This window comes from Macrobrachium rosenbergii, chromosome 57 (genome assembly GCF_040412425.1).
Source record: "Macrobrachium rosenbergii isolate ZJJX-2024 chromosome 57, ASM4041242v1, whole genome shotgun sequence".
NCBI lineage: Eukaryota > Metazoa > Arthropoda > Malacostraca > Decapoda > Palaemonidae > Macrobrachium > Macrobrachium rosenbergii.
The window spans coordinates 11262895-11285394 of NC_089797.1; the positions used below are offsets into that span (position 1 = coordinate 11262895).

The following is a 22500-nucleotide window of genomic DNA, read 5'->3' on the forward strand; positions in this document are numbered from 1 at the left end:
ACACTCACATTTCAAGTCAAGTTCCTGATGTATGGGTTTAGGTAATAAAAAAAGGCGTAGGTCAATTTATTCTTGAAAAATGGCATGAGAGGGATAGGTGTAATTCACAGAGATACGATTCCTGAAGCAGATGGTAATTTGTTAAAAGCGATCTGATGTGTATAAGTGGTGAAGCCTTCATGCAGTCTGAGGGGAAACTGAGTTAGTGAGAGTGTTATAAAGCAATAGTGTGTTATATTCCATTGGATGATCGCTGTTTACAGGAATGGATTAATGCTAGAAAGATGAAAGAATGCAGAATGGGCGATGTTTATGGATGCAGCGTTGATTGATAACAGTAAAGAGACGTTGCAAAGAGATGAAAGAGTTTGAAAGTGCTTTGATAGGAGAATATTTCAAACAAATTTCCGTGAGAGTAAGGTGTGGAAGGCAAAAGAAAGCCAGGAGTATGGAATAATCACTGTCAAAATAGGCGATGGAGGATATGGAGGATGGAAATGGTGAACACTTATTGAAAATATCGTTCTGAGATCAATAATCCCCGCCGTGACTGAGCAGTCCACCTGCTAAAGGTCCCAGGTCTCCAAAAGTTACATTATTATCTCTTCTTATCACGTGCCGTCCACCGTGCACGCCACGAGGCCTTTAAGCTTTGGTCACATTTTCGTGAAAATCCACACGGCGTTTTGCTTGATCCCGCGAACACATTACAAATTGATTTACACACAAACCAAATAAAATGTTACCACCTCCGAGGAGTTAATGAATGTTAAAGGTAGTGTAAGAATGGTTAAAAATGTGAGTCCTGATACGTAGCAAGAGCACTGCAAGTGTCATCCAACAGAGAGTGAGTTCGCAAATCAACAAAATTCCTTTTACACAAAACGATTGTAGAACCAACGCCTCATTTTATAAGTGATGTGTGGTTTCTTATTGTGATCTTGTATGCAAAACGAACTGCTTGACTTTGTGTGTGAACAAATGGTCAGTTCTGGTGCTGCTGAAGGAATGTAAGAGGCCAGACTGCCTAAAATGGTATGAAAATCGGAAGTGTTTGGATGACAGAGAACGGGAGAAATCGGAAGTGTGTGGATGATACAGAACGGGAGAACTAGGGCGTTCAGTGAGTAGCATAGTTCTCGAGAAGGAACTGAAAGTACAATGCAGCAAAGAATGTTAAAAAGTAAATTGTACATAATAAGGGCTAATGCTGAGTTGTTAGAGCTGTTTTATGATTATCAAGGTATTGGTAGTTAAGAATAATCATAACATTCTGGAAAGTTACTGCAGGCCCTTATAACGACGTTTGACACGTTATTTTGCAACAACAATTTACCATCATATACATTACAAAGAGTACCCCAAAGCGGACCTTATAGCTACGCCATTTTTCGCTATATAGATTTTTATGAGAGAGAAGAGAGGCCCCATTTGTTCAAATTCTTGGGCGGTTTAAGTGCAGGATCGGGATTGTAAGAGAGCGGTGAGCTGGTTTCTTAGTACCTTATCCACTATATCATCTCGATGGTTTCATTTGCAGTGTCATTTGAGAGTACTCTTTCCCTGGTACCTAAAGGAGGCAGGCTCTACGAATGACCTGCAGAAACTGAGAGGTTATTACGGGGTGAGGATACGGTAGAGAAACTTGACCGGGTTAAACGGTGGATAGGGATTTCAATAATCATGATGCGTAATGGATTGAGCTCTTTTATGCTTTGGCCTTAACCTAAACCTCCTCGTGGTCAGGTCGGCAACGTGACCTCGTTCTGCTACTCTAGATGCAGGTTCGAATCCTGCTACCGGACATCAGAATGACTTCATATATCTTACATTTGGATCTTAGACTTTGCAGTGACAAGCGTATCTAAAAAGTATGAAGAATTCGAGGAGTTAAGAGGACATTGTGGCTATTGCAATTGCATATCCAGAGATGTATTCTCCTTGGAGTTAAGGTAGTACGTGTAGCCCTCCAGCCCTAATTTTAATGATGCCAGTGATCTTTTTAGCCTTGCTTTTAATATGATACATAGGACGTTGAGGAACGTAGTATATGTTAGTCATTTTGCAATGAAGATGCATTGTTCTCCGTTACAAATGTGTCGGATCCGTTGCACTTAGTGAGTTATACCAATATTAAACGAAAAAGTCAGAAGTCTGTAAAAAACTGAACGTCAATACGGAAGTAAAAATCAGAATAACATTAATTCTAAGCCATTGGACATTTGGAAGAAGTCCACTTAACTTGAAAGTAACTTCTTCTACAAGGAGAGAAAACACACCTCAGTGAAGGCTCAAACATTTAGTTCGTTCTAATGAATTCTTAGTTTTTGTTTTATCCGGTGAGCTGTAGACTAGTGGTTCTTAACCAGGGGTGCTCGCACCCCCTAGGCTCCTAAGGGGTGCGAGGATGCCTATGAATAATTAAAGCAAAATATATTTTTATATACACTTGTTATTTTCTTTCTGCAAAAAATAAAAATAAAAGAAAATAAATTAACAATAATAATAATAATTATTATTTTTTTTTTCGACTGGGTGGTTCTTATAGTGTGGGGTTCCTGGTTGCATCCTGCCTCCTTAGGAGTCCATCACTTTTCTCACTATGTGCGCTGTCTCTAGTAGCAACTTGTCTGCATGAGTCCTTGAGCTACTTCGGCATCTAGTTTTTCCAGATTCCTTTTCAGGGACCTCTGGGATCGTGCCTTGTGTTCCTATGATTATGGGTTCAGTTTCCACTGGCATATTCCATATCCTTCTTATTTCGGTTTTCAGGACTTGATACTTAAAAATTTTTTCTCTTTCTTTCTCATCTACTCTGGTGTCCCATGGTATTGCGACATCAATGAATGATACTTTCTTTTTTATTTTGTCAATCAACGTCACGGCTGTTGGCACGTGTCGCCCTGTTTCGATACCATAGTCCGAGAGGATCTTTGCCTGATCGTTTTCTATCACTCCCTCACGTTTGTGTTCGTACGACTTATTACTGCAGGCTAGCTGGTGTTTCTTGCTCAGGCTCCAGTGGAGGGCGTTCGCTACATCATGCCTCTTTTTGTACTGATTCTGTGCAAGCGCCGGACATTCGCTTGCTATGTGGTTTATGGTCTAGTTTTTCATATTGCCTTTCCTGCATATGGGTGAGATGTTATTTCCATCAATTATACTTTGGACATATCTGGTTCTTGAGGGCTGATCTTGTGCCGCTGTTAGCATTCCTTCTGTTTCCTTTTTTAGTTCTCACCTCTGTAGTCATTGCCGTGTTTCATCGCTGGCCAGCTCTTTTGTCTGTCTTATGTACTGCCCGTGCATTGGTTTGTTGTGCCATTCCTCTGTTCTGTTTTTCATTCTCCTGTCTTTGTATATTTCGGGGTCTTCGTCTACTTTTATCAGTCCTTCTACCCATGCACTCCTTAGCCACTCGTCTTGGTTTTCAGATATTGCCCCAGTGCTCTGCTCTCGATGTTGACGCAGTCCTCTTGGGTGCAGTGCCTTGTGTATTGTCATGTGTTTTCTAGTTTTCTGCGGAGTTCAGCCTTCGTCCACTCCACTACTCCTGCGCTGTATCCGATTACTGGTACTGCCTATGTGTTTATGGCTTTCGTCATGTTTCCGGCGTGCCGCGTTGAGTTTCGACTTGAGTATCGCCTTAAGTCTCTGCATATATTCTTTCCTGGTCGTGTCCTTCATCTCTTGGTGCTTTATATCCTCTCCTTCTATTATTCCCGGGTATTTGCATCCTGTCTCATCTGTGTGTTTGATGCTATTCCCGTCTGGTAGCTTTATCCCTTCAGTCCTTGTTACTTTGCCTTTTTGTATGTTGACCAAGGCGCATTTTTCTATTCCAAACTCCATCCTGATGTCCCCAGATACAATCCTTACAGTCTGGATTAGGGTATCTATTTACTTCATGCTCTTACCATACAGCTTGGTGTCGTCATAATAATAATAATAATAAGAAAGACCTAATAATAATAATAATAATAATAATAATAATAATAATAATAATAATAATATTATTATTATTATTATTATTATTATTATTATTATTGTTATTATTATTATTATTATTATTATTATTATTATTATTATTATTATTATTATTATTATTATTTGTAAGCTTTGTGAATGAAGATTTTAAAAAATGTGGTTTTGTTATTAATACACATCGTATCAACTTTGTATTTTAGCTTTTTTTTATTTCAGCATTTCAAGGGGTGCGAGAACCGACTGCTGATTTGAAAGGGGTGCATACTTTGAAAAATACTAAGAACCATTACTCCAGGGGTTTATAAAGAGGTGAAAGATTTAGTTTTTGAAGATCCAGGAGTTGATCATTAGGTGAAAAGTTTAGCTCTGAAGGGTGACCTCTTTAGTGCTCAGGAACTCAAGGGATCCATACAAAAAGCCTTTTAAATACCAGGAGCTTTCATACTTAGGGGTGAGCCATGTGGTCAAAGTCGATTGTTTAATGTTGCTTCCAAATCACGGGCACAGATGAGAACCGTGGTCGGGGTAGAAGTAATTATCTATTTGGGTGTAAGTTATTTCCTAAGGCATAATCAGTTCGATATTAAGCAATATTCGAGGTTTAACACTTGCGAATATAAAAAGTCATGCATGTGTATATGTGTATGTATATATATTTATATATATATATATATATATATATATATATATATATATATATATATATATATATATATATATATATATATATATATGTGTGTGTGTGTGTGTGTGTGTATATATATATATATATATATATATATATATATATATATATATATATATATATATATATATATATATATATATATAAAATATTGATAATTGTTACATTAACAGCGAGAGATCGTTCAAATGTCTTACACAAGGTCAGTGGTATCTGAAGGCTTTATCTGTCAATTTTTTAAATCCTTTGCTTAACCTCAGTAATTGTGCAAAACTTCATAAATATCGTCAAATAAAAGAACAGGTAGACAACAGGGTTTACCGGAAAAATAACTGGTATTTATGCGTTAGGTGTCCTCAAAATTTCTGTTTAACCTTTGACTTTCACAAGTGCACCATATATATATATACATATATATACATATATATACGTATATATATATATATATATATATATATATATATATATATATATATATATATATATATATATATACTGTATAGTGTCAACAACAGTACACAGACTTGCGAGGTCGAGAAGAAACCCATTATAATAATGACGATTAAAAATTAAAATTTTAAAAAGTATAATGATAAACTTAAATCTACTAAGCATACGTTTACTCTTCTTCACCAACATTATTTTAATAGACTCCAAAATAAAACTTAACGTATATTGTTTGCACAAACGTATGTTAGCTCTCATTGAGGTTGCCTTAAGACCCTCGGTACAATGAGAAGCTTGTGTACCTAGAGGTGTAAAAAAAAACATAGGTTTTTCTCCTTCGTTCCAGCCGTAATACGATTATATTACGCTTGTTTATTTTCTAAGAGAGAAGCTGTTTAATTAGCCTTTTTAACTTTACACAATTCTGTTTTTTACAGGGGTTTCATATTCTGATAATAGAGTAAAGCCGTTTTTACATTTAAGGAATTTTAAACTAGGAAAGAACTGGCTAAGGCGTTGTGCAATAGATAAATAGGTAAGTAAGTAAATGAACGAATAAGATAAATAAATAAATAAATCGATAGATAAATAAAAAAGGAAACAAAAATAGGAGCAGAAAATTGGAGATAAGTATGGTGGTGCTTTTTCTATAATCAGAATCTATCAAGGCCACGATATTTCTTGTATTATTTTCATAGCTGTTGCTTGTCGCTTTCGGTAAAATCCCTTAACACTCAGACTCGTTATTTGTATTTTATTTTACTTCTTTGATATTTTTTATTACTGTTATTATTCTTATTTTTTTGCGTCTGGTCCTTGATCCTCGATGTCAGTATTTTCCTCTAGAACGCAATGTCTCCATACGAATTAGGCAAATGATTAAGAGGAGTTTTTATCTAACATTTCAAAGTTTTCTATTTTGATTTCCAGTAGGCTAGACATACTTGAAAAGAGAGAGAAGAGAGAGAGAGAGAGAGAGAGAGAGAGAGAGAGAGAGAGAGAGAGAGAGAATTCTCTTTATAGGTACAATAGGTGAATACGTAAGTTTTATATGCTAAGATAATCATGACAATTTTTATCATATCTCCTATACCAAGAGATTCCCTCTTCGACTGCAGAAGTTTCAGCCATATAGATTAATTTTGTCTATTATATAATGAATCGAAAGGGATCACAGGGATATGGCTGATGATAAAAGTGAAGTTTGTTAAGCATTTTAGTTGTTAAATTTTGTCCTAAATTTCTTTCTGGTAAACTCAGTTATTTAGAAACTAAGAATATATTCTCTGTCTCACTGAAAATAGATAGAGTCTCTCTCTCTCTCTCTCTCTCTCTCTCTCTCTCTCTCTCTCTCTCTCTCTCTCTCAAGTGAAGTTTCTTTCAGTATTTTGATTGTTTAGTTGTATCCTAAATTTCTTTATAATAAACTTCATTATTTAGAATGAATATATGCTCTCTCACGGAGAATAATTATAATTCTCTCTCTCTCTCTCTCTCTCTCTCTCTCTCTCTCTCTCTCTCTCTCTCTCTCTCTCTCTCTCTCTCTCTCTCTCTCTCTCAAGTGGAGTTAAGTATTTTAATTAAGTTAAATTTCTTCTGTATTAAACTTATTCACTTAGAACTGAGAATATATTCTCTCTCAATACAAATAGCTATAATCTCTCTCTCTCTCTCTCTCTCTCTCTCTCTCTCTCTCTCTCTCTCTCTCTCTCTCTCTCTCTCTCAGCAAACAGACCCTTACAAGTGCCGTCTCTCCAATGTTCCTCCTTATACCACATCCCTAGTTTCACTAAGATTTTGCGATATCCTTGCCCAGGCTCCTCCCTCTCCCTTCCATACCCACTCCATCGCCGCCCCACCCCATACCCATCCCATCACCCGCCCCAACCCGATACCCATCCCATCCCCTGCCCCCCCATGGCACCACTCCTTTACCCTCTCTGTAATTTCCTGGATCTGCTAAAGGATAGGCAGCGTTCCTGCGCTGGTCGATACGCTGGAAGAAGAAGGACCAGCTGCTCTTCGTCTCTACTTATTAAAGTCTTCGTATGCTTTGGGTACCTTCTCTCCTGTCTCTGGTTCCTTTTGGGTATCTGGATTGAATGGTTGTTTTTATGTCGTTGCTTGGATACGTAAGAAATTTAGTTTTTTTTTTTAATGACTATGGTTAAGTTATTTGATTTTGATTTTTACATATATATATATATATATATATATATATATATATATATATTTATATAGGTATAATGTATGTATGTATGTATGTATGTATGTATGTATAATGCTTTTAATTATATATATATTTATATAGGTATAATGTATGTATGTATGTATGTATGTATGTATGTATAATGCTTTTAATTATTTCCATTACTTAAAACTCAAGGATTTTCTAAACACATGTATACCTGTAGATATATGTATATGCATAATGCTTTTAATTATTTCCATTACATAAACCTCAAGGATTTTGCAAAACACACGACACACACATATATATGTATATAAATTTTTGACTCACATAAGGATCGAACCCAGGTCTTTCAATTGAAAGACGGGACCGCTGCCAAGTTATTTCTGTTCCACACGTAATTGTCTGTTGATTATTTCTTATGTATATATATATATATATATATATATATATATATATATATATATATATATATATATATACACTGTATAAATATATATACTATATATATATATATATATATATATATATATATATATATATATATGTGTGTGTGTGTGTAGAATCTACTGGTCACTTTTTACCAGACACATAGGCTATGTAATTCTAATAGCCACAATGCCCTCTTTACTTCTCGAGTTCTTCGCGCTTTTTTTTGGATATGCTTGTAACTACGAAGCCGAAAATATCCAGACGGAAGAAATTGAAGAGCCTGTGAATGGCGGTCGCGAGGTCGGCAACGTGACCTCCTTGTGAATATGGTAACGCGGGTTCGATTCTCGCGACCGCCATTCACAGGCTCTTCAATTTCTTCCGCCTAGATATTTTCGGCTTCGTAGTTCCAAGCATATCCAAAAAAAAGCGCGAAGAATTCGAGAAGTTAAGAGGGCATTGTAACTATTAGAATTATATATATATATATATATATATATATATATATATATATATATATATATATATATATATATATATATATATATATATATATATATATATATATATATATATATATATATATATATATATATATATATATATATACGCGTGTTTTAAAATATTCTAGTGACCTATGTAAATGAAGGGGTAAAGAATTATATGTACCTAATCGTCTGTCTCTTTCATTTTGTTTGTTACTAATATAACGTGGAGTCTCTTGAATAACAGTCCAGTAAATACTGAGATTCAGATATGCCTCACATTTTTTACCTTCAAAAACAGCAGTATTATTACACCATGTAGGATAAAATAAGTTCAGTTATCACTTTGACAATTCAAATGTAGAAAAGTTAAATCGCAAGTGGAAGTGGTTTTACTGTAAAAATATAAAATTATGCACACAACGAATTTGATATGCGAAAACATTCCTTAAAATATCTAGTCTTTGAGTCTGGATATTTCAGTACATTTAATATTTATTCCACCATTATTTGATTTAAAGGTTTCTTTATATTTAAATTTGTCCATAAACACACCGGTAGTGTTATCTTACATTTTAATCAAAACTGGTGTGAAATATATTCAGATTTGGACTGAATGCCTGAAAGTGAAAATTACGGAAGTTCTATATATATAAGAATTTCATTTAATCTTTTTTTTTATATTCGTTCTAGGATGCTTTCTTCCTTTGTTTGCCTATTTGTCTTGTAGTGGACCATGTTGAAAATGTCAATTAGTTTTTTTTTTTATAAATTTTCATTCGTAATTCTCCTGGTACCAGGAAACAAATAGGCTAATTACATTCTGGTATAGACCCGAGTCTTGACCTGAATAAATTAAGATTTTACTACTACATTTATTGGTCATTGGTGTGAGTGTGTATGTGTGTGAAGAAAACGGTAGTTTCCTGCAGTTTGTGAACGAAGACATAAATGACAGAGACTAGATTTATATCAATGGTAATTGTTTCCTTGTATTGCCGATAACAAGATTAAATTATGCAAGAGATATCCGGTAGCCTTTTAATCATCGTGGTGAAGAAAACGGTAGCTTCCTGCAGTTTGTGAACGAAGACGTAAATGATAGAGAGTATATGTTTTATTCTTAGTTCTCCTCGTACCAGGAAACAAATGATCACATTCTGGTAAAGATCCGATTCTTGTCCAGCATAAATTAACATTTGATTACTGCATTTATTTGTCATTGGTGTTTGCGTGTGTATTTGAAGAAATCGGTAGCTTCCTGCAGTTTGTGAACGAAGACATGAATGACAGAGTAATTGTTTCCTTGTATTGCCGATAACGACAGTAAATGAAACAAGAGTAGGCCTAATCGGGTAGCCTTTTAATCATCCTGGTGGAGGTTTGGCTTTGTTTCTCGCGCTCTGCTGATCACATTCACCAACTTTCTTTTCCACCCAACGTTTTTGATAACCGTTATCCATGTTCCGATTGCAGGTACTAACATCCTGAATGCGGTGAAATAGCGTTATTGACTGTAGCTGGCGTGCATCACCTTTCAAGAAACTGTAAAGTGGCGGGCATTTTGACAGGGATGAAAAACGAAGAAAGAGCAGTACTGATTTTTAACCGGCTAATTATGGTATGTGGATGATTATTTTCAGTGTTATTTTTTAAAGCCTGAAGGTCGATATTTCCTCTCCATATCGGATTTAATTGTAAGATATTCCGAAGCCCACAAACGCATGCACAAACTTACACGCACAATTTAATGTAAGATGCATTTAGTAGCACAATCCCTGCAGTATGTATAAAATTGTCATACTTGAGTTACGCATGTATCGTTTTTGAATTGCTTGAAAGTTGTTTTTGAATTCTAAAAACAACCGACAATTTCGTAATTTTTTTTCCTTTTTTTTTGCATTTCGAAAGGGGAAATCTGATCATTAGCAAATTGTTTGGACACAGCTTCACAGTGAGTATTTTCTGACTACTCCAATTGATAATGACGCAACTCTGCGCGAAATAAAATATAAATATTCACTGGTTCTGACAAGGAAATTTTGCGCAGTTATGTTTTCCAGTGAAATCGCATCAGTTGTATTGGGAAATTAATTTGTTCTTGATTAAGAATTGTCTGTATACGTAGAATGTTAGATTATATAAGTTCTCAGGGCTTTCGTCCATGTTTCGAGGTATGATTTATATATACTGTATGTATATATAATGTGTGTGTGTAAATTCATATATATATATATATATATATATATATATATATATATATATATATATATATATATATATATATATATACTGTATATATATGTATGTATATATATATGTGTGTGTGTAAATTGTATGTATATATATATATATATATATATATATATATATATATGTGTGTGTGTGTGTGTGTGTGTGTGTATGTAAATATATACTATATATATACATATATATATATATAATATATATACATATATGTCTATATTATATATATATATATATATATATATATATATATAATACATATATAATATATACATACATATATATATATATATATATATATATTATATATGTATGTATATATATATATATATATATATATATATATATATATATATATATATATTTCCATGGCTTGAAATAAAAATTGAAACCGGTCACTTCTTCACCTGCGGTAATATGTGATAAACGATTCACGTGTTAAAGTGATTATAATCATATATACATATATATATATATATATATATATATATATATATATAAAATCTTTGTATATATTATGTAATATCTACAAACAGGACTAATACCACAGGCCTCAGGCCTTGTCTTTCAAATTATTGGAGCATTGGTTCCCCTGATCTTTTAATTTTATAGAAGGATGTCACATATTCTTTTTCGTCATCCCAAAAATGGCAATTAACGACCCAGCCCATTACTAAATGATGTCTTGTTTAGGCCTGCTCTAAACGCTATACTTTAAAAGGCAATATCCTATAACTTGAATCGTATCTGCTCCCGAGTACAAGTGCGTGCTACTAGTTTTACAGAGTTCCTGTCTCCAAATTGACTTCAGGTGTCATTTATTTATTTATTTATCTTTTTATTTTCCTTCATATGTGTTATTTTTCATTTTTTTTATTTTTCAAATAAGGGCAGTCAAGTCATTGGAAAAACTTAACGTAATATTCATAGTAATATTAATAATGATATAGCAAATGAATAAATTAGCAGTTTTAACCATACATCTTTGTTATTTCAAAAAACAATATTTGCTTGGAAAAAAAGGAACAAATTATCGTGGTTTATTTTTAAGAAGAACGCTTCCAGTCGGGTAAAAATGCGAAAGAAAAGAGGGAAGAAGTGGCGAGGCGAGGGGAGATTTGAATCAGAAACTCTACGGGAAACAATATCCGCATTTCACTTATTTGTTGCTCTGATGATCATAATGATGGATTCGAGACGTCTAAAATATCCAATTATTTCTGAACGGCAAATAATGGGTATACCCTCCATTTTTATTCAGGTATTCATTATTCGTCGCGTAAAACGATTTCTAAAAATATTTCATATGTAACTATTTTTTTTAGGTAATATCAAGTACAGACTATGACAAAGATAAATTTATACGTTTTTTCAGTTTCAAAAATAAATACCTATTTAAATTTTTTAAACTGAAACGTAGAAAATTTACTTTTTCATAGTATTTGCTTAATATTTCCTGAAAAAATATTGTTATTTATGAAATAATTTTGGAAATATTCTTTTCTATATCAGAGGGAATTACAGTTTTTGTCATATTAACGTAACAAGAATGGACTGATAAATTACGTTTATATTTCAATCGTCTTATCTCTTTTCTCTTCAATCACCTTATCCCTTTTCATGTGTACATTAGCTAAGGCTCTTTATCCTGAAACGACGATTAATCTAAAAGAAAGTGTTAAAGATTTATAACTGGAGTTTAAATTAAGTATTCATTCATACTTCCACCTGCATTGTGAAATATAAACTTATTCAGAAACTATAATTCAGTATTTAAGTGGCTATCAGTTCATCCGTACCCGCTGAATCAGTATATATCTCTGAAGTTTACTGTATAACGGAGAAAGCTTCAAAATATATTATCTCTAAATGTACCTTTGTAAGATACTTCTTTTTATAATTCCCCCACCTTCATTTATAGCAATGCGTATGCAATATACGTAATGGCATGTTTAGAGTATATAACCCAAAAAGTCAAAATAATTTCGTTTTACATCTTTCTTCACTGTACATATTGTTATAGAAACCTTAAACACGTTTTTACTTCTGATTTTCTGTAGGCCAAAAATTATGTATGAAATTTTTTCTTCTATAAAATTTATAGTATTTTTTTCGAGTGTGTTCATGTTTTTGCCTTTTATAAAAGCGAAAAATGTTTAAGTATTCAGTGTAAAATTATTCTAAGAATTTGCAAGCTTAAATTGTAAACGAGTAATAACAGTTGTTATTTTTAGGCTTCTGTGTATGTGTATATATATATATATATATATATATATATATATATATATATATATATATATATATATATGTGTGTGTGTGTGTGTGTGTGTTGTGTGTGGTGAGATCCGTGACACATTTGAGCTGTTCGTATCCGAGTCGTTTTTCACCATGTTATTTGAATTATTGAACCTTCTTGTATGTCCCGTTTTTTATCTTTTTCTTCAGTTATATTTTCTCATTTATGTAGCTTTGCCCACCCGATAGATATTATAGAATACATAGCTTTCTATTTTATGGAAGTCAGTAAATCTCTGAGACTGCCAACCTCACATACACACACACTAATGTGGCCGGTCACTAGGAATACACATCTACAGCTATTAGCATTTGTGAAGGTCACCTTTGCATGCACTAACCACATCAAAGCAGTAAAGTATATGAAAATATATGTGATGTTATAGTATGGAACTACTTGTCATATAAGATTACTCAGTGCTTTTATAGTGAAGGTTAATGCATGGATAGGTGTACATGAAAATCGTTGCACCAGGTAAATAGATTCAGTCGCCTTTTCTTCAATTTCAAGAACTTTGGTGAGAATCTACGGTAGTTAAGAGCTTGAAATTTGTAATATTTATATTGTTTTTCCTTAGACCACGTATCACATTTAGTTTCCCTGCGTAAGTCGGTGACCATATAACCAGTGTTTATAAATCCTGGATTGTGCCATAACCTCCGTATTCTAGTATTGTTCAGTCATCGTTCTAGGCTTCGCCCGTAAAGGCATATTCGTTCAGTTATTTCATGCAGGTATTATATTTCAAATATCTTTGCTCATTTTCGGTACTATATAAGGTTTAGGGTTTTATTGATTATAGACTTACACTGACTGAAGTGTTATAAAGCATAAATTTACATCTATTCATTTGTTTTTTTTTCTTTTTTTATCATTCGTACAAACAGGTAGTTCTTCAGAGCAAGCTTGCTATATAAAGGCATATGCTTCAGATATGTTCCCTGTGAATAATAATAATAATAATAATAATAGAGGAAATTCAGAGAGAGAGAGAGAGAGAGAGAGAGAGAGAGAGAGAGAGAGAGAGAGAGAGAGAGAGAGAGAGAGAGAGAGAGAGTCTTCAAAAAAAAAAAAGATTTCGACAGGTGTCAGATAAAATTTATTCAAACACTTTTTTGGGCCGGTCCTCTGCCAAGCCGAAAAAGGATTATTAATTATTATCCTGGTGACGGGTTCATTCAGCTTGTACAATGGAGGTTCCTAAGTATGCTGCTCGAGAACAGAAGGAATAATCATCCCTTTTGTTTTATTTAGTGTTTTGTTTATGTTCGCACACGTGTGAAATTCAGCTTGAAGCATCACTGGCGCCAACGTGCTAAATCTCGGAAGAGATTAACATATAAATTAGTCCCTTATTTAGTAGTACAGAGTTTCCTGATGAATGGACTATTTCCTGAAGTGATGAATCCGGTGACTTTTCTACTTTTGTGTTTGATATTTTCGGGGGAAAGTGATGCGAAAGGCGTTGCGTCAGCGTGGTTCGCGAACCCCGAAACTGCCGGAAACCCCGTGGAAGAAAATGACCCCCTCCCCCTCTCCCCGCACAATCCACGATTTCCTCGCGTAAATTTCCCTAAGTAGGTGACCGGGTCAAGATTTTCGGAGGTTTGCTAGCTGCCGTCTGTCGCTGCTTCCTTCTCACGCAGTCAGACGCAAAGCGAAGCCTCGGCTCCTTCTTCTTCTTCTTCTTCTTCTTCTTCAAAAGCCGAAAGAGTCTCCTCCGTTCGGGCGAATGATTTCCGCAAAGCCAAATAAAAATGTCTCGGGGCTTATAATTTTCGTGGATGAAATCGTCAAGATGGCGGAGGCGGCAGCACGTGGCTGTGCTGACGGAGGTGCGCATGCGTGATCTTCCAGCATCAGGTGAGTGCCAGGGGAGGTGAGGATGACGGTGGGCGGGACACGACGGGAGGAGCTTCAGTGTTGGCCTGCCATCCGTGAAGGAAAGAGGTAGCGCATGGCTCTCTCCGGGCCCTCGGAGCCTTTCCTCCCCGTATGACCGCTCGTGTTGATTTCATTTCTAAAGCTCTGTCTCTGCATGACAGGCGACTGAAACCTTTATGTTTATATATTTATCTATATAAAAATATATAGATCTTAGTTGTATGGTAGATAAAACTGGCGACGGTTTGCAAACGAGGTGGTAACTTCCCAGATGCTACATTTTAACGTACGATTCGATGGTATGTATATAAGCACTTGATGTTCTTTTGTTATAAAACTACACATTAATTTGAGGGATGTTCAGTTGAAACTTTCAATTACTTATATCAACTTGTATAGTGGGTTATATAAAAATGTCTAGTTCCTCTACTGGAAGATTTTTTTTCCTGGAATAATTCATACATTATTCACACACTTTTAATTTTTAAAAAAATCGAAGCTGAATAAGGGAAAGATTAAAGATTCAAATTCTTGCCACTGAACCACTAAAATCATATTTATATTTTATGGATCAATTTTGCAAGGGGAATTGATAACAGATGATATTCTTTTCATGCCAAAAAATGTAATATAAGTCATGAGTAACGAGTAAGAAGTAAAATAGCGAAATATATTAGACCTCAGTTATATGCCATGCGAGTCATGGAAGCTTGCATAGAAATACATCAGTACATTACATATGCGGCCAAACATCTAGACGTTTAATGATGCACTCGATTTCATCATGGGTGGGTGAATTCTTTCAGCAGCCACGTCACAGGAGGACCTTTGAATGGGTGTTCCGTAGAATTTCGCAGAAATGGGAATATTATCTTTAGAGAAATGTATCTGTATTTAATACTTGATGTAATATCTTCACGGAGTATGTGAATCACTGCTTTGGCGTGGTTTTAATTTGGCTGCATTTGAGCATAATTTTAACTTCATTTTTTTATATCTTGTTCATTATAAACAGTTATATTTGAATGCATTTGGTTTCTAACATATATACCAAGTATCATAGGAAGTTTATTTTAGTTTACCAGCCATAGGAAAATGATTAAACCCCTTGGGTCAGTATTTGTGAATAACGCAGGGCAATATAAAACTGTCAAAAACAGACCATAAAATAGAATAGGAAAAACTTAAATTTTCCAAGAAACCTTAAGAAAACAGAATTTAAGAAACAGTAATATTAATTTACTGCCTTCAAACAAACCGAAGACGCTATAAAAAGAATGAAAAAGAAACTTGAGACTGTACAGATCAAACCTAGAAAATTGCCATTCAGAACAAACAAACAAAAATAGGCCTACAAATTCGGAGAGGGGGAAACCGGGCGTTAGGCCTCCTTCAGCACACAGGCTCACTATATATAACGGAGAGGAAGCGTTGAAGAAGTCTTCTTCAAGTTGGCGGACACGGGCCTTTGGCAGAGAGGGAAACTGCGGAAAACGGACCGCCGAACTTTTCCGGAGACTCCGAAAATATTGCGCTCTGAGTTCTTCGTGGGTTGCATTGGGCGTTAAGTTCTTGATATTTGTGTGCTGTGATGAGGCCGCTGAAGCAGTTTAAGACGGGAATTCATAGCGGGAATTAATTACTCGGGTGTTTGTAATTTCGCTTCAACCGTTAATTATAATTTCTCAATTTTTTAGAAATATGAATTCACACGTTTTCCCTTCCTTCGTTCCGGTTTTAATCTAACGCTATTCGTCAGAAAATACCAATTATGACAGTGAGTGTTTCACGCCTTAAGTATTTCTTAAATAAATCTGTATCACATATTCAAAACTACGATGCTGCTGAGATTATATTTGGTAGTGTTTCATAAAACTAAGCGTAGTGGAAATATCATCCAATCGGTGTTCAAATGTTAAACATAACGCCAGTGAAACGATTCTGAAATATTACTGTCATAAAAAAACGTGATCCCTTTCAAAAGATCTTCAAGCTGCTGTCAGCATGTTGCTCAAGCTATGTTCATTTTGTTTTTGTTTATTGTTATAAACTGTTAGTCAAACAAAAGTCCTCCGCGTACGTTTGCCAGAGAATACAAGCAATTCATGTTCTATTGTTTATCTTCCCAACAGTAAATCTTTACATGTCTATAGAGAAACATCTAGGTGTACTCAACGAAGAAGATAAGTCTTAAAGGAAATAAAAAGTTGAATTCTTAGTAATGGATACCTGCGCTGTAAGGCTATTACAGAACGGATAACAAATTAATTTTATGCCAGATGGATTTCTCTGTGTCAAGGGATCATGTCGTCTTATCCCTTGTTTCTTAGGTTTGATGTTTATTGCATTTTGCCGGGGAATGCGCTAACATGTACTGTGTAAATATATAGATGAGAACAATTTCTTATATACTGTAGAGATATATATATATACGCACATATGTATACAGTATATATATATATATATATATATATATATATATATATATATATATATATATATATATATATATATATATATATATGTGTGTGTGTGTGTGTGTGTGTGTGTGTGTGTGTGTGTGTATTATAAAAGTATTAAGCTACAAATGTCCTGTAATATCCAAATATCCAATTCGCTCTAACTCGGAAATAGTGTATTTTCATGTATGTTAACCGAGGGGGAATTTTTAGTTGGTAGCATATATGAAATTATATTATTTCTGAGGTAGAGCGAATTGGATATTAAAGGACATTTGTAGCTTAATGTTTGTATATGAATCACATCACGGTGATGTGATAAAATTCATTCATATATATATAAATTACACACTATATATATATATATATATATATATATATATATATATATATATAGTGTGTGTGTGTTGTGTATTATGTGTATGTGTGGGTCTGTGAAATAAGTAAATGTGCATCCGATAAAGCAGAAGTTAAAAATAATTTTTAAACAATCATTTTAGCAGCAATTTTCCTCTGAGATTTCACGGAAATATCATTTAAAAATCAGAAACCAATCTTTAGGCATGGAGGAATGACATTCAGCCGCCTGAAATATAAAGAGCAAGACTATCTATTCATGTGTGAGTTTCTGAGTTTCTCGTTCTTGAACCGCTCAAACAACATACGCATAAATGCAAATAGCCATTTCCCAGAAATCTTGTTGTTGACATAAAGCGATTTGGACTTGATAAAAATAAGGAAAAATTAACGTAGGGCACATGAACGAATATTTGCATTACTAATGAGTTACATAAGATTACGAAAGCAAATCTGTGTTAAATTTAGTGGTTAATGACAAGTCATTTATGAAATATGATGCAATTTTATAAAGCACTAGAAATGATAAGGAAAATAAGTTTTTCATAGAGTAGAATATCTCAGTGATAAATCACTCTATATCACAAAAACCATTTTATTTAAATGTTAAGTTTTTTCATAGGGTGTTGCGTCTCATTCATGAATTACCATTTTATTTGAATTTATTTTCACATAACGGAATCTGATCTATTCGTTCTTCAGTACGGACAAATTGTAATGTTATAATTAACTGAAAATTTGCGATAGATAAAATTAGCGATACTGAGTCGTTACGGGGTTTATTTGCTTCTAATTAACAAATTTCAGTTCACTTAAATTCAATAGTATTGTACGGTATTTTATAATGTTATCATTTTTTCCCACTCATTTATTTATATAATTTTTCTCTGAATATGTACTGTGTATATATATATATATATATATATATATATATATATATATATATATATATATATATATATATATATATATATATGTATACATATATAATATATATATATGTGTGTGTGTGTATTTGATATATATGCATTTTATATATATATATATATATATATATATATATATATATATATATATATATATATATATATATATATATATATATATATATATATATATATATATATATATAATATATAATATATATATATATATATATATATATATATATATATATATATATATATATATATATATATATATATATATATATATATATATATTATATATATATATATATATAAAGTTCGGAGACTATGCGACGTTCTCTCTCTCTCTCTCTCTCTCTCTCTCTCTCTCTCTCTCTCTCTCTCTCTCTCTCTCTCTCTCTCTCTCTCTCTCTCTTTGTAATCTGACACGGCAAAACCTCGATCAATAACCGTAGTAGGGTTATTTATCACTGTATATAATTTTAGTTCTCCCCTCCTTATCTGACTCTTCCTCCACAATAAAAAAAAAAAAAAAGGAAAAACCCCAAATCAGTCAAAACCGCTTTTCAAAATAAGCCCAACGACAGTAACATCACCACCGCCATCAACAGCAACAGCAACAGCAGCAGCAGTCACGGGCAACAAAAGCATCGCGGCGGCAACAAACAAAAGCAACAAAATCTCATTTGTTTATGTGAGTTTCAGAGCATATGTGAAACGAGCCTCCAGGCAGCAGTAGTAGTAGTAGTAGTAGCCGCTGCTATTTCATCGTCAGAGTTTCGGCACCGAATTATTTTTGCGCAGATTTTTTTCTCTATCTGTCTATCTATCTATCTATCTATCTATCTATCTATCTATCTATCTATATATATATATATATATATATATATATATATATATATATATATATATATATATATATATATATATATATATATATATATATATATATATATATATATATATATATATATGTATATATATGTATATGTATATATATATCAATGGGGGGAGGCGGACATAAAGACTTGTTAAAAGGGTCAATTTATTCCCGACGTTTCGTAATGTCTTCATTACATTTTCGAGGGCTATACAAAATAAATAACATAAATTACAAAAAGGCTATGAATTTGAATTTAAAAAATTAAATTGTACAATGGATTACAAATTGAAAAATTAAAAAATAGAAGGGACAACATAAAAACAAATCAAAATTTCTCTAAAATAATATATATACAATATATATATATATATATATATATATATATATATATATATATATATTATATATATATATATATATATATATATATATATATATATATATATATATATATATATATATATATATATATATTTAGAATTTCTGTTTAGCGACATACGTGGCGCCAGATGACGTATGGAGGGAAAATAGATATTATTGACACGACCGGTCATTATCATTGCAAATAAAGGCCGCCTTATGACTTTTTTGACGCCAGTATCGGCGTTAATGAAATACTCGGATTGACTTGTTTTGTTGATTATTATTGTTATTATTATTATTATTATTATTATTATTATTATTATTATTATTATTATTATTATTGTAAAATTTTATATCCACATGAATCACTAAGATGGTAAAGATATGCACAATGATGTAAGTATAAATATATTAAAAAATATATAAACCTAACACGTTTAATATATATTTTTAAAATATATTTACACTTACATCAATGTGGATTTCTGTACCCTTATTATTATTATTATTATTATTATTATTATTATTATTATTATTATTGTTATTATTATTATTATTATTATTATTATTATTATTACTATTACTATTATTATTATTATTATTATTATTATTATTATTATTATTATTATTATTCAGAAGATAAACCGTATTCATAAGGAACAAGCCCACAGCGGCCACTGCCTCGAAATTCAAGCTTCCAAAGAATATGGTGTCCATACGAAAGAAGTAACAGAAGGTAATGGGAAATACAGAAAGAGGAGATTAGTTAATAGAAAAAACAGGTAGATTTACAAATTAATAAATTAATAAAAATGTAAGTAAAATGTTAAAATACAAGTTGAATTGTATTAGGAAAATTGTCATTTATCGAATGCTGTTTTGGCTTCTTATCTAGTCATCATAAAAATAACTGGAACAGTCTTTTGGAAATGCTTTCTAATGCATTTGTATATAGAATATAGACAGGATAGAAATCATTTCTCGGAGTGTCAGACTAATGTAGCGGCGAGGCGCACTCGGTAGGACAGCGTCGAAAGCCAGTTCCGAAACCTCTCATGATAATAATAATAATAATAATAATAATAATAATAATAATAATAATAATAATAATAATAATAATAATAATAATAATAATAATAAATCAGACGCGGAATTCTATTCCGTGTACGAGCGGAAGTCTCAAGGTTTCGATATTTGTAGCCATCACACGTGCTGCCATCCCAATTTGCACCGTCAGCCTCTACAGGAGAGAGAGAGAGAGAGAGAGAGAGAGAGAGAGAGAGAGAGAGAGAGAGAGAGAGAGAGAGAGAGAGACACTCGAGGCTTTTGTGGGCTCAGCAGTTCGTTTGTGTGACGACCGAGTGGTGCCATTGTGTCGTTGGCACTCTTGACCCTCACGCCCCTCCTCTGACACCTTTCTTCTCCCTGCCCTTCCTCCCCCCCTTCCCTAACTCTTGTACAGCGGTGCCCTTACCCTGACACCAACCCCCCCACCCCCCCTTACACCCCACCTCCCAAGAGCCCGTGCGTGCCATTCAACCAGGACTCTCGGATCCTCTTATCCGTCTTCGGTTACCGATCTATTTCCTTCGTTACTCGGCCGGTCGTGCAGGGGACGTTATGCAGTGTCGGGGGTGCATTCCAGTGCATGCTGTTTCTCGTCCGGTATTTATAAAATTCTCTGTGTATTTACTAATTGCCCGAGAGAGGCAAGAGAATAAAAATAAACACATCAAACACAGGTGGCTTTCGATTCGAAACTGCGAGGATGCACAAAGTCAAGATTCTTTTTTTTTTTTTCCTCGGCGTAGATCCGAACTGATTCTATCCCATTTTGAATAGAGAGGCACGAAAATAAAAATAAACACGTCAAACACAGGTGGCTTTCGATTCGAAACTGGGCGGGTGCACAAAGTCAAGATTCTTTTTTTCTTTCTTTTTTCTTTCTCGGTGGCGTAGATCCCAACTGATTCTATTCGATCTTGAATAAACGTGCTTCGGTTTTCACGGGTCAGGCTTAGCCGTGAAGAATCGGGACGGCAACAAAAGCAAGTTCGGAGTCTGAAACTCTCTCATTGCACAAAAAATTGTCCGAAGAACGGTACAGTTTCATTGCCTTTTCTAACCCAAACCGAAAAGATACAAAAAAAAAAAAAAAAAAAAAGCCCAAATGACGGTACAGTCACATTTCCCTTTCTAACCCAAACCGAGAAGATTCAAGAAAAAAATCGCCCAAATGACGGTCCATTCTCATTTCCTTACCTAACCTAAACTGAAGATACAAAAAATGGCCCAAATGACGGTACAGTCTCATTTCCATTTCTAACCCAAGCGGAAAGAAACAAGAAAAAAAGAAATGGCCCAAATGACGGTACAGTCCCATTTACTTTTTTAACCCCAACCGGAAAGACAAGAAACAAGACCCAGATGACGGTAGTCTCATTTTCTTTTCTAACCCAAATTCAAAAGATACAAAAAAAATGGGGGCCCAAATAACGGTACAGTCTCGCTTCCTTTTCTAACCCAAAAATAAAAGATACAAGGAAAAAAGGCCAAAATAACGGTACAGTGTCATTTCCTATTCTGACCCAAATTGAAAAGATACAATAAAAAAAAAAAAAGGCCCAATCGGTGGTACAGTCTCATTTCCTTTTCTAGCCCAGCCGGAAAGATAAAACAAATAAAAATCAGGGAAAATGAAGCCTAAAAGCGTCATGGAAAATACAAACAAAGATATCATTCCAAAACTTAGCTGTAGGAGGAGAGAGGAACTTTCAGGAGAACGTGTCAGCTTAAAGAGGATTACGGATTTCCACGGAGTAAACACGCACGTATAAATATCCTCGTCATTCAAA

General features: G+C 33.6%; 2 protein-coding genes across 3 annotated transcripts in view; one reads left to right on the plus strand and one right to left on the minus strand.

Moving 5' to 3' along the window:
* The window catches only part of LOC136836893 (uncharacterized), a 380585-nt gene that overhangs the window by 8347 nt on the left and 349738 nt on the right, over nt 1–22500 (plus strand). Inside the window, exon 2 of one of the 2 annotated variants that reach the window (XM_067101334.1) lies at nt 9704–9848. The gene's annotated coding sequence lies outside the window, so the exon portion shown is untranslated. Of the gene's footprint in view, nt 1–9703; nt 9849–13893; nt 14954–22500 lie in introns of those variants that run through there. The other variant, XM_067101335.1, reaches the window with a different exon arrangement.
* On the minus strand, nt 2578–3253 carry LOC136836992 (uncharacterized). The gene is made up of 2 exons (XM_067101523.1): nt 3242–3253; nt 2578–3063 (listed from the first exon to the last, which is right to left on the minus strand). Exons 1-2 carry the CDS (start codon nt 3251–3253, stop codon nt 2578–2580), a joined length of 498 nt encoding a protein of 165 aa, XP_066957624.1.